Raw genomic sequence first — 12,167 nt, forward strand, 5'->3', positions numbered from 1 at the left:
CTATCGAGCATGCTCAAGCGGCAGAGTCGATATCCGCGCTTATAAACCCAGGGTCGTTACACTACTAACAAGTATTGTGGTATTGTCCTGGCCCTACTAAATTAGTCTTTTTAGTTATAGAATATATATTTTTTTAGAAAAGTTACATTTGAATAGTTTCTTTTTAAATGTTGTTTCCATTCATTGTTATGGTGAAATGGGTTGTTGGAAGATGTGACGAACGTACCAAATTATTAATTGACTGGACTTATCCTTTTAAAATGGTCTGTTTTACATTCAGTGTTGAAATGTTTCGTTGGATGAACTCACCAAACGATTCGTTGACTGGAAGGAAAGCCTTCACGATGAAGATGGGTGTTCCAGCGACCTGCGACTCCTCAAATACCATGCCTCTCTTCCTGTTCAGCACACCGTAGATCCCTCCAACGACGTGCTCTGGACACTGCAGGAAGAACGGTTTAGGTAAGTTGAAATACATTGAACTAAAAATATATTTTTTAAAACACACACAAACATGCAACAATTTCTAAGATTTTACTGAGTTACAGTTTATATAAAGGAAACCCAGTCAATTGAAATAAATGAATTTGGCTCTAAACTATGGATTTCGCATGACTGTGAATACAGATATGACCGTAGTGACGGCTCAAGCGATGCAGTGCCTTAGACCGCTGTGCCACTCGGGAGTCCCAAAAGACTACACCTGTAAAAGACTGCTACACACCATAGCCTACTGAATTTGATTTCGGGCACAAATGAAAATGTCACTGATTTTCCCCATTCATTCATTCATTGATTCAGCATTGTCTCAATGAAGCGTTTGGCGTGCGTCATGCACAGTTACAAGGCCTGCTGGAGTTGGCGGCAGGCGGACGATCAATACCCACTGTCGTAGTATGGTTGAAGTCTGAGCTGGAATGTGAAGCTAACTGAAGACCGGCTAGCTTTAGAAAACCCAGAGTAGATCTAGCTTGATTCATAGGATACCCCTCAGGACTCAGGAAAGGTTGAACATCCCTTACTATTCTGTCTGTATATTCTGTTGTGGTTGTTGGCACCATCTCACCAGGTCAAATTCCTGGTACATGTAAATGTATTTGGGAGTATAAAGATTCTGATTTTGAATCTCACTTCTGAGTTCCACGTGGACTCACCTGGATCTGGATCAGGTAGACTGGTTCTATAAGTCGTGACTGAGCTGAGAGGTGTAGATGACTCACCTGGATCAGGTAGACTGGTTCTATAAGTCGTGACTGAGCTGAGAGGTGTAGATGACTCACCTGGATCAGGTAGACTGGTTCTATAAGTCGTGACTGAGCTGAGAGGTGTAGATGACTCACCTGGATCAGGTAGACTGGTTCTATAAGTCGTGACTGAGCTGAGAGGTGTAGATGACTCACCTGGATCAGGTAGACTGGTTCTATAAGTCGTGACTGAGCTGAGAGGTGTAGATGACTCACCTGAATCAGGTAGACTGGTTCTATAAGTCGTGACTGAGCTGAGAGGTGTAGATGACTCACCTGGATCAGGTAGACTGGTTCTATAAGTCGTGACTGAGCTGAGAGGCGGAGATGACTCACCTGGTTCTTGACCAAGTAAACTGGTTCTATAAGTCGTGACTGAGCTGAGAGGCGTAGATGACTCACCTGGATCAAGTAGACTGGTTCTATAAGTCGTGACTGAGCTGAGAGGCGGAGATGACTCATCTGGATCTCGACCAGGTAGACTGGTTCTATAAGTCGTGGCTGAGCTGAGAGGTGTAGATGACTCACCTGGATCTCGACCAGGTAGACTGGTTCTATAAGTCGTGACTGAGCTGAGAGGCGTAGATGACTCACCTGGATCCCGACCAGGTAAACTGGTTCTATAAGTCGTGACTGAGCTGAGAGGTGTAGATGACTCACCTGGATCAGGTAGACTGGTTCTATAAGTCGTGACTGAGCTGAGAGGTGTAGATGACTCACCTGGATCTCGACCAGGTAGACTGGTTCTATAAGTCGTGGCTGAGCTGTGAGGCGGAGATGACTCACCTGGATCTCGACCAGGTAGACTGGCTCCATGAGTCGTGGCTGAGCTGTGAGCTGAGAGGCGTAGATGACTCGGCGTGCCGTGGGGATGATCTGCCCGCCCCCTCTGTGGATGGCATCCGCATGCAGCGTCACATCATGGACGTCGAAACGTATCCCCCTCATGTTCTCTTCACACAGGACACCCTGAGAAAGAGAAGGTTTTTCAGTGGTGGTGGGGTTCTCTGGTTCTCAGAGTTAGTGGTGGGGTTCTCTGGTTCTGAGTGCCTGTCAGTGGTGGTGGGGTTCTCTGGTTCTAGGAGCCTGTCAGTGATGGTGGGGTTCTCTGGTTCTGAGAGCCTGTCAGTGGTGGTTGGGTTATCTGGTTCTGAGAGCCTGTCAGTGGTGGTGGGGTTCTCTGGTTCTAAGAGCCTGTCAGTGGTGGTGGGGTTCTCTGGTTCTCAGAGCCTGTCAGTGGTGGTGGGGTTCTCTGGTTCTCAGAGCCTGTCAGTGGTGGTGGGGTTCTCTGGTTCTCAGAGCCTGTCAGTGGTGGTGGGGTTCTCTGGTTCTCAGAGCCTGTCAGTGGTGGTGGGGTTCTCTGATTCTCAGAGCCTGTCAGTGGTGGTGGGGTTATCTGGTTCTCAGAGCCTGTCAGTGGTGGTGGGGTTCTCTGGTTCTAAGAGCCTGTCAGTGGTGGTGGGGTTCTCTGGTTCTCAGAGCCTGTCAGTGGTGGTGGGGTTCTCTGGTTCTGAGAGCATGTCCGTGGTGGTGGGATTCTCTGGTTCTAAGAGCCGGTCAGTGGTGGTGGGGTTCTAAGAGCTTGTCAGTGGTGGTGGGGTTCTCAGAGCCTGTCAGTGGTGGTGGGGTTCTCTGGTTCTGAGAGCTTGTCAGTGGTGGTGTGGTTCTCTGGTTCTGAGAGCTTGTCAGTGGTGGTGGGGTTCTCTGGTTCTGAGAGCCTGTCAGTGGTGGTGGGGTTCTCTGGTTCTCAGAGCCTGTCAGTGGTGGTGGGGTTCTCTGGTTCTCAGAGCCTGTCAGTGGTGGTGGGGTTCTCTGGTTCTCAGTGCCTGTCAGTGGTGGTGGGGTTCTCTGGTTCTAGGAGCCTGTCAGTGGTGGTGGGGTTCTCTGGTTCTCAGAGCCTGTCAGTGGTGGTGGGGTTCTCTGGTTCTCAGAGCATGTCAGTGGTGGTGGGGTTCTCTGGTTCTCAAGAGCCTGTCAGTGGTGGTGGGGTTCTCAGAGCCTGTCAGTGGTGGTGGGGTTCTCTGGTTCTAAGAGCCGGTCAGTGGTGGTGGGGTTCTAAGAGCTTGTCAGTGGTGGTGGGGTTCTCTGGTTCTAAGAGCCTGTCAGTGGTGGTGGGGTTCTCTGGTTCTCAGAGCCTGTCAGTGGTGGTGGGGTTCTCTGGTTCTCAGAGCCTGTCAGTGGTGGTGGGGTTCTCTGGTTCTCAGAGCCTGTCAGTGGTGGTGGGGTTCTCTGGTTCTCAGAGCCTGTCAGTGGTGGTGGGGTTCTCTGGTTCTCAGAGCCTGTCAGTGGTGGTGGGGTTCTCTGATTCTCAGAGCCTGTCAGTGGTGGTGGGGTTATCTGGTTCTCAGAGCCTGTCAGTGGTGGTGGGGTTCTCTGGTTCTAAGAGCCTGTCAGTGGTGGTGGGGTTCTCTGGTTCTCAGAGCCTGTCAGTGGTGGTGGGGTTCTCTGGTTCTGAGAGCATGTCCGTGGTGGTGGGATTCTCTGGTTCTAAGAGCCGGTCAGTGGTGGTGGGGTTCTAAGAGCTTGTCAGTGGTGGTGGGGTTCTCAGAGCCTGTCAGTGGTGGTGGGGTTCTCTGGTTCTGAGAGCTTGTCAGTGGTGGTGTGGTTCTCTGGTTCTGAGAGCTTGTCAGTGGTGGTGGGGTTCTCTGGTTCTGAGAGCCTGTCAGTGGTGGTGGGGTTCTCTGGTTCTCAGAGCCTGTCAGTGGTGGTGGGGTTCTCTGGTTCTCAGAGCCTGTCAGTGGTGGTGGGGTTCTCTGGTTCTCAGTGCCTGTCAGTGGTGGTGGGGTTCTCTGGTTCTAGGAGCCTGTCAGTGGTGGTGGGGTTCTCTGGTTCTCAGAGCCTGTCAGTGGTGGTGGGGTTCTCTGGTTCTCAGAGCATGTCAGTGGTGGTGGGGTTCTCTGGTTCTCAAGAGCCTGTCAGTGGTGGTGGGGTTCTCAGAGCCTGTCAGTGGTGGTGGGGTTCTCTGGTTCTAAGAGCCGGTCAGTGGTGGTGGGGTTCTAAGAGCTTGTCAGTGGTGGTGGGGTTCTCTGGTTCTAAGAGCCTGTCAGTGGTGGTGGGGTTCTCTGGTTCTCAGAGCCTGTCAGTGGTGGTGGGGTTCTCTGGTTCTCAGAGCCTGTCAGTGGTGGTGGGGTTCTCTGGTTCTCAGAGCCTGTCAGTGGTGGTGGGGTTCTCTGGTTCTAAGAGCCTGTCAGTGGTGGTGGGGTACTCTGGTTCTCAGAGCCTGTCAGTGGTGGTGGGGTTCTCAGAGCCTGTCAGTGGTGGTGGGGTTCTCTGGTTCTAAGAGCCTGTCAGTGGTGGTGGGGTTCTCTGGTTCTCAGAGCCTGTCAGTGGTGGTTGGGTTATCTGGTTCTGAGAGCCTGTCAGTGGTGGTGAGGTTCTCTGGTTCTCAGAGCCTGTCAGTGGTGGTGGGGTTCTCAGAGCCTGTCAGTGGTGGTGGGGTTCTCTGGTTCTAAGAGCCTGTCAGTGGTGGTGGGGTTCTCTGGTTCTCAGAGCCTGTCAGTGGTGGTTGGGTTATCTGGTTCTGAGAGCCTGTCAGTGGTGGTGGCGTTTTCTGGTTCTAAGAGCCTGTCAGTGGTGGTGGGGTTCTCTGGTTCTCAGAGCATGTCAGTGGTGATGGGGTTCTCTGGTTCCCAGAGCCTGTCAGTGGTGGTGGGGTTCTCTGGTTCTCAGAGCCTGTCAGTGGTGGTGGGGTTCTCTGGTTCTCAGAGCCTGTCAGTGGTGGTGGGGTTCTCTGGTTCTCAGAGCCTGTCAGTGGTGGTGGGGTTCTCTGGTTCTCAGAGCCTGTCAGTGGTGGTGGGGTTCTCTGGTTCTAAGAGCCTGTCAGTGGTGGTGGGGTTCTCTGGTTCTCAGAGCCTGTCAGTGGTGGTGGGGTTCTCTGGTTCTCAGAGCATGTCAGTGGTGGTGGGGTTCTCTGGTTCTCAGAGCCTGTCAGTGGTGGTGGGGTTCTCTGGTTCTAAGAGCTTGTCAGTGGTGGTGGGTTTCTCTGGTTCTCAGAGCCTTTCAGTGGTGGTGGGGTTCTCTGGTTCTGAGAGCCTGTCAGTGGTGGTGGGGTTCTCTGGTTCTCAGAGCCTGTCAGTGGTGGTGGGGTTCTAAGAGCCTGTCAGTGGTGGTGGGGTTCTCTGGTTCTGAGAGCCTGTCAGTGGTGGTGGGGTTCTCTGGTTCTGAGAGCCTGTCAGTGGTGGTGGGGTTCTCTGGTTCTCAGAGCCTGTCAGTGGTGGTGGGGTTCTCTGGTTCTAAGAGCCTGTCAGTGGTGGTGGGGTTCTCTGGTTCTCAGAGCCTGTCAGTGGTGGTGGGGTTCTCTGGTTCTCAGAGCCTGTCAGTGGTGGTGGGGTTCTCTGGTTCTAAGAGCCGGTCAGTGGTGGTGGGGTTCTAAGAGCTTGTCAGTGGTGGTGGGGTTCTCTGGTTCTCAGAGCCTGTCAGTGGTGGTGGGGTTCTCTGGTTCTGAGAGCCTGTCAGTGGTGGTGGGGTTCTCTGGTTCTGAGAGCCTGTCAGTGGTGGTGGGGTTCTCTGGTTCTGAGAGCCTGTCAGTGGTGGTGGGATTCTCTGGTTTTGAGAGCCTGTCAGTGGTGGTGGGGTTCTCTGGTTCTCAGAGCCTGTCAGTGGTGGTGGGGTTCTCTGGTTCTAAGAGCCTGTCAGTGGTGGTGGGGTTCTCTGGTTCTCAGAGCCTGTCAGTGGTGGTGGGGTTCTCAGAGCCTGTCAGTGGTGGTGGGGTTCTCTGGTTCTAAGAGCCGGTCAGTGGTGGTGGGGTTCTAAGAGCTTGTCAGTGGTGGTGTGGTTCTCTGGTTCTGAGAGCTTGTCAGTGGTGGTGGGGTTCTCTGGTTCTGAGAGCCTGTCAGTGGTGGTGGGGTTCTCTGGTTCTGAGAGCCTGTCAGTGGTGGTGGGGTTCTCTGGTTCTCAGAGCCTGTCAGTGGTGGTGGGGTTCTCTGGTTCTCAGTGCCTGTCAGTGGTGGTGGGGTTCTAAGAGCCTGTCAGTGGTGTTGGGGTTCTCTGGTTCTCAGAGCCTGTCAGTGGTGGGGTTCTCTGGTTCTCAGAGCCTGTCAGTGGTGGTGGGGTTCTCTGGTTCTCAGAGCCTGTCAGTGGTGGTGGGGTTCTCTGGTTCTAAGAGCCTGTCAGTGGTGGTGGGGTTCTCTGGTTCTCAGAGCCTGTCAGTGGTGGTGGGGTTCTCAGAGCCTGTCAGTGGTGGTGGGGTTCTCAGAGCCTGTCAGTGGTGGTGGGGTTCTCAGAGCCTGTCAGTGGTGGTTGGGTTATCTGGTTCTGAGAGCCTGTCAGTGGTGGTGGGGTTTTCTGGTTCTCAGAGCCTGTCAGTGGTGGTGGGGTTCTCTGGTTCTCAGAGCCTGTCAGTGGTGGTTGGGTTATCTGGTTCTCAGTGCCTGTCAGTGGTGGTGGGGTTCTAAGAGCTTGTCAGTGGTGGTGGGGTTCTCAGAGCCTGTCAGTGGTGGTGGGGTTCTCTGGTTCTGAGAGCTTGTCAGTGGTGGTGTGGTTCTCTGGTTCTGAGAGCTTGTCAGTGGTGGTGGGGTTCTCTGGTTCTGAGAGCCTGTCAGTGGTGGTGGGGTTCTCTGGTTCTGAGAGCCTGTCAGTGGTGGTGGGGTTCTCTGGTTCTGAGAGCCTGTCAGTGGTGGTGGGATTCTCTGGTTCTCAGAGCCTGTCAGTGGTGGTGGGGTTCTCTGGTTCTCAGAGCCTGTCAGTGGTGGTGGGGTTCTCTGGTTCTCAGAGCCTGTCAGTGGTGGTGGGGTTCTCTGGTTCTCAGTGCCTGTCAGTGGTGGTGGGGTTCTAAGAGCCTGTCAGTGGTGGTGGGGTTTTCTGGTTCTCAGAGCCTGTCAGTGGTGGTGGGGTTCTCTGGTTCTCAGAGCATGTCAGTGGTGGTGGGGTTCTCTGGTTCTCAGAGCCTGTCAGTGGTGGTGGGGTTCTCTGGTTCTCAGAGCCTGTCAGTGGTGGTGGGGTTCTCTGGTTCTAAGACCCGGTCAGTGGTGGTGGGGTTCTAAGAGCTTGTCAGTGGTGGTGGGGTTCTCAGAGCCTGTCAGTGGTGGTGGGGTTCTCTGGTTCTGAGAGCTTGTCAGTGGTGGTGTGGTTCTCTGGTTCTGAGAGCTTGTCAGTGGTGGTGGGGTTCTCTGGTTCTGAGAGCCTGTCAGTGGTGGTGGGGTTCTCTGGTTCTGAGAGCCTGTCAGTGGTGGTGGGGTTCTCTGGTTCTGAGAGCCTGTCAGTGGTGGTGGGGTTCTCTGGTTCTCAGAGCCTGTCAGTGGTGGTGGGGTTCTAAGAGCCTGTCAGTGGTGGTGGGGTTCTCTGGTTCTCAGAGCCTGTCAGTGGTGGTGGGGTTCTCTGGTTCTCAGAGCCTGTCAGTGGTGGTGGGGTTCTCTGGTTCTCAGTGCCTGTCAGTGGTGGTGGGGTTCTAAGAGCCTGTCAGTGGTGGTGGGGTTCTCTGGTTCTCAGAGCCTGTCAGTGGTGGTGGGGTTCTCTGGTTCTCAGAGCCTGTCAGTGGTGGTGGGGTTCTCTGGTTCTAAGAGCCTGTCAGTGGTGGTGGGGTTCTCTGGTTCTCAGAGCCTGTCAGTGGTGGTGGGGTTCTCTGGTTCTGAGAGCCTGTCAGTGGTGGTGGGATTCTCTGGTTCTCAGAGCCTGTCAGTGGTGGTGGGGTTATCTGGTTCTCAGAGCCTGTCAGTGGTGGTGGGGTTCTCTGGTTCTCAGAGCCTGTCAGTGGTGGTGGGGTTCTCTGGTTCTCAGTGCCTGTCAGTGGTGGTGGGGTTCTAAGAGCCTGTCAGTGGTGGTGGGGTTTTCTGTTTCTCAGAGCCTGTCAGTGGTGGTGGGGTTCTCTGGTTCTCAGAGCATGTCAGTGGTGGTGGGGTTCTCTGGTTCTCAGAGCCTGTCAGTGGTGGTGGGGTCCTCTGGTTCTCAGAGCCTGTCAGTGGTGGTGGGGTTCTCTGGTTCTAAGAGCCGGTCAGTGGTGGTGGGGTTCTAAGAGCTTGTCAGTGGTGGTGGGGTTCTCAGAGCCTGTCAGTGGTGGTGGGGTTCTCTGGTTCTGAGAGCTTGTCAGTGGTGGTGTGGTTCTCTGGTTCTGAGAGCTTGTCAGTGGTGGTGGGGTTCTCTGGTTCTGAGAGCCTGTCAGTGGTGGTGGGGTTCTCTGGTTCTGAGAGCCTGTCAGTGGTGGTGGGGTTCTCTGGTTCTGAGAGCCTGTCAGTGGTGGTGGGGTTCTCTGGTTCTCAGAGCCTGTCAGTGGTGGTGGGGTTCTCTGGTTCTCAGAGCCTGTCAGTGGTGGTGGGGTTCTCTGGTTCTCAGAGCCTGTCAGTGGTGGTGGGGTTCTCTGGTTCTCAGTGCCTGTCAGTGGTGGTGGGGTTCTAAGAGCCTGTCAGTGGTGGTGGGGTTCTCTGGTTCTCAGAGCCTGTCAGTGGTGGTGGGGTTCTCTGGTTCTCAGAGCCTGTCAGTGGTGGTGGGGTTCTCTGGTTCTAAGAGCCTGTCAGTGGTGGTGGGGTTCTCTGGTTCTCAGAGCCTGTCAGTGGTGGTGGGGTTCTCTGGTTCTCAGAGCCTGTCAGTGGTGGTGGGGTTCTCTGCTTCTCAGAGCCTGTCAGTGGTGGTGGGGTTCTCTGGTTCTCAGAGCCTGTCAGTGGTGGTGGGGTTCTCTGGTTCTAAGAGCCTGTCAGTGGTGGTGGGGTTCTCTGGTTCTCAGAGCCTGTCAGTGGTGGTGGGGTTCTCTGGTTCTCAGAGCATGTCCGTGGTGGTGGGGTTCTCTGGTTCTAAGAGCCGGTCAGTGGTGGTGGGGTTCTAAGAGCTTGTCAGTGGTGGTGGGGTTCTCAGAGCCTGTCAGTGGTGGTGGGGTTCTCTGGTTCTCAGAGCCTGTCAGTGGTGGTGGGGTTCTCTGGTTCTAAGAGCCTGTCAGTGGTGGTGGGGTTCTCTGGTTCTCAGAGCCTGTCAGTGGTGGTGGGGTTCTCTGGTTCTCAGAGCATGTCCGTGGTGGTGGGGTTCTCTGGTTCTAAGAGCCGGTCAGTGGTGGTGGGGTTCTAAGAGCTTGTCAGTGGTGGTGGGGTTCTGAGAGCTTGTCAGTGGTGGTGTGGTTCTTTGGTTCTGAGAGCGTGTCAGTGGTGGTGGGGTTCTCTGGTTCTGAGAGCCTGTCAGTGGTGGTGGGGTTCTCTGGTTCTGAGAGCCTGTCAGTGGTGGTGGGGTTCTCTGGTTCTGAGAGCCTGTCAGTGGTGGTGGGGTTCTCTGGTTCTCAGAGCCTGTCAGTGGTGGTGGGGTTCTCTGGTTCTCAGAGCCTGTCAGTGGTGGTGGGGTTCTCTGGTTCTCAGTGCCTGTCAGTGGTGGTGGGGTTCTAAGAGCCTGTCAGTGGTGGTGGGGTTCTCTGGTTCTAAGAGCCGGTCAGTGGTGGTGGGGTTCTAAGAGCTTGTCAGTGGTGGTGGGGTTCTCAGAGCCTGTCAGTGGTGGTGGGGTTCTCTGGTTCTGAGAGCTTGTCAGTGGTGGTGTGGTTCTTTGGTTCTGAGAGCTTGTCAGTGGTGGTGGGGTTCTCTGGTTCTGAGAGCCTGTCAGTGGTGGTGGGGTTCTCTGGTTCTGAGAGCCTGTCAGTGGTGGTGGGGTTCTCTGGTTCTGAGAGCCTGTCAGTGGTGGTGGGGTTCTCTGGTTCTCAGAGCCTGTCAGTGGTGGTGGGGTTCTCTGGTTCTCAGAGCCTGTCAGTGGTGGTGGGGTTCTCTGGTTCTCAGTGCCTGTCAGTGGTGGTGGGGTTCTAAGAGCCTGTCAGTGGTGGTGGGGTTCTCTGGTTCTCAGAGCCTGTCAGTGGTGGTGGGGTTCTCTGGTTCTCAGAGCATGTCAGTGGTGGTGGGGTTCTCTGGTTCTCAGAGCCTGTCAGTGGTGGTGGGGTTCTAAGAGCTTGTCAGTGGTGGTGGGGTTCTCTGGTTCTCAGAGCCTGTCAGTGGTGGTGGGGTTCTCTGGTTCTCAGAGCCTGTCAGTGGTGGTGGGGTTCTCTGGTTCTAAGAGCCGGTCAGTGGTGGTGGGGTTCTAAGAGCTTGTCAGTGGTGGTGGGGTTCTCTGGTTCTCAGAGCCTGTCAGTGGTGGTGGGGTTCTCTGGTTCTCAGAGCCTGTCAGTGGTGGTGGGGTTCTCTGTTCTCAGAGCCTGTCAGTGGTGGTGGGGTTCTCTGGTTCTCAGAGCCTGTCAGTGGTGGTGGGGTTCTCTGGTTCTCAGAGCCTGTCAGTGGTGGTGGGGTTCTCAGAGCCTGTCAGTGGTGGTGGGGTTCTCTGGTTCTAAGAGCCTGTCAGTGGTGGTGGGGTTTTCTGGTTCTAAGAGCCTGTCAGTGGTGGTGGGGTTCTCTGGTTCTCAGAGCCTGTCAGTGGTGGTGGGGTTCTCTGGTTCTCAGAGCCTGTCAGTGGTGGTGGGGTTCTCTGGTTCTCAGTGCCTGTCAGTGGTGGTGGGGTTCTAAGAGCCTGTCAGTGGTGGTGGGGTTCTCTGGTTCTCAGAGCCTGTCAGTGGTGGTGGGGTTCTCTGGTTCTCAGAGCATGTCAGTGGTGGTGGGGTTCTCTGGTTCTCAGAGCCTGTCAGTGGTGGTGGGGTTCTAAGAGCTTGTCAGTGGTGGTGGGGTTCTCTGGTTCTCAGAGCCTGTCAGTGGTGGTGGGGTTCTCTGGTTCTCAGAGCCTGTCATTGGTGGTGGGGTTCTCTGTTCTCAGAGCCTGTCAGTGGTGGTGGGGTTCTCTGGTTCTCAGAGCCTGTCAGTGGTGGTGGGGTTCTCTGGTTCTCAGAGCCTGTCAGTGGTGGTGGGGTTCTCTGGTTCTCAGTGCCTGTCAGTGGTGGTGGGGTTCTAAGAGCCTGTCAGTGGTGGTGGGGTTCTCTGGTTCTCAGAGCCTGTCAGTGGTGGTGGGGTTCTCTGGTTCTCAGAGCATGTCAGTGGTGGTGGGGTTCTCTGGTTCTCAGAGCCTGTCAGTGGTGGTGGGGTTCTAAGAGCTTGTCAGTGGTGGTGGGGTTCTCTGGTTCTCAGAGCCTGTCAGTGGGGTTCTCTGGTTCTCAGAGCCTGTCATTGGTGGTGGGGTTCTCTGTTCTCAGAGCCTGTCAGTGGTGGTGGGGTTCTCTGGTTCTCAGAGCATGTCAGTGGTGGTGGGGTTCTCTGGTTCTCAGAGCCTGTCAGTGGTGGTGGGGTTCTCTGGTTCTCAGAGCCTGTCAGTGGTGGTGGGGTTCTCTGGTTCTAAGAGCCGGTCAGTGGTGGTGGGGTTCTAAGAGCTTGTCAGTGGTGGTGGGGTTCTCTGGTTCTCAGAGCCTGTCAGTGGTGGTGGGGTTCTCTGGTTCTCAGAGCCTGTCAGTGGTGGTGGGGTTCTCTGTTCTCAGAGCCTGTCAGTGGTGGTGGGGTTCTCTGGTTCTCAGAGCCTGTCAGTGGTGGTGGGGTTCTCTGGTTCTCAGAGCCTGTCAGTGGTGGTGGGGTTCTCAGAGCCTGTCAGTGGTGGTGGGGTTCTCTGGTTCTAAGAGCCTGTCAGTGGTGGTGGGGTTTTCTGGTTCTAAGAGCCTGTCAGTGGTGGTGGGGTTCTCTGGTTCTCAGAGCCTGTCAGTGGTGGTGGTGGGGTTCTCTGGTTCTCAGAGCCTGTCAGTGGTGGTGGGGTTCTCTGGTTCTCAGAGCCTGTCAGTGGTGGTGGGGTTCTCTGGTTCTCAGAGCCTGTCAGTGGTGGTGGGGTTCTCTGGTTCTCAGTGCCTGTCAGTGGTGGTGGGGTTCTCTGGTTCTCAGTGCCTGTCAGTGGTGGTGGGGTTCTCTGCTTCTCAGAGCCTGTCAGTGGTGGTGGGGTTCTCTGGTTCTCAGAGCCTGTCAGTGGTGGTGGGGTTCTCTGGTTCTAAGAGCCTGTCAGTGGTGGTGGGGTACTCTGGTTCTCAGAGCCTGTCAGTGGTGGTGGGGTTCTCAGAGCCTGTCAGTGGTGGTGGGGTTCTCTGGTTCTAAGAGCCTGTCAGTGGTGGTGGGGTTCTCTGGTTCTCAG

At 55.1% G+C, this 12,167-nt stretch overlaps 1 protein-coding gene across 1 annotated transcript in view; it reads right to left on the reverse strand.

Annotated features, from left to right (window-relative positions):
• Nucleotides 1–12,167, reverse strand: part of LOC115121151 (elongation factor 2-like) — a 31,152-nt gene that overhangs the window by 859 nt on the left and 18,126 nt on the right. The window contains exons 13-14 of the mRNA XM_065026924.1: nt 2,031–2,213; nt 310–442 (exon numbers count right to left, since the gene is read on the reverse strand). Of these exons, the coding sequence (XP_064882996.1) occupies nt 310–442; nt 2,031–2,213 (316 nt within the window). The remainder of the gene's footprint in view (nt 1–309; nt 443–2,030; nt 2,214–12,167) is intronic.

The sequence above is a fragment of the Oncorhynchus nerka genome, linkage group LG13 (assembly GCF_034236695.1).
Source record: "Oncorhynchus nerka isolate Pitt River linkage group LG13, Oner_Uvic_2.0, whole genome shotgun sequence".
Taxonomy (NCBI): Eukaryota; Metazoa; Chordata; class Actinopteri; order Salmoniformes; family Salmonidae; genus Oncorhynchus; species Oncorhynchus nerka.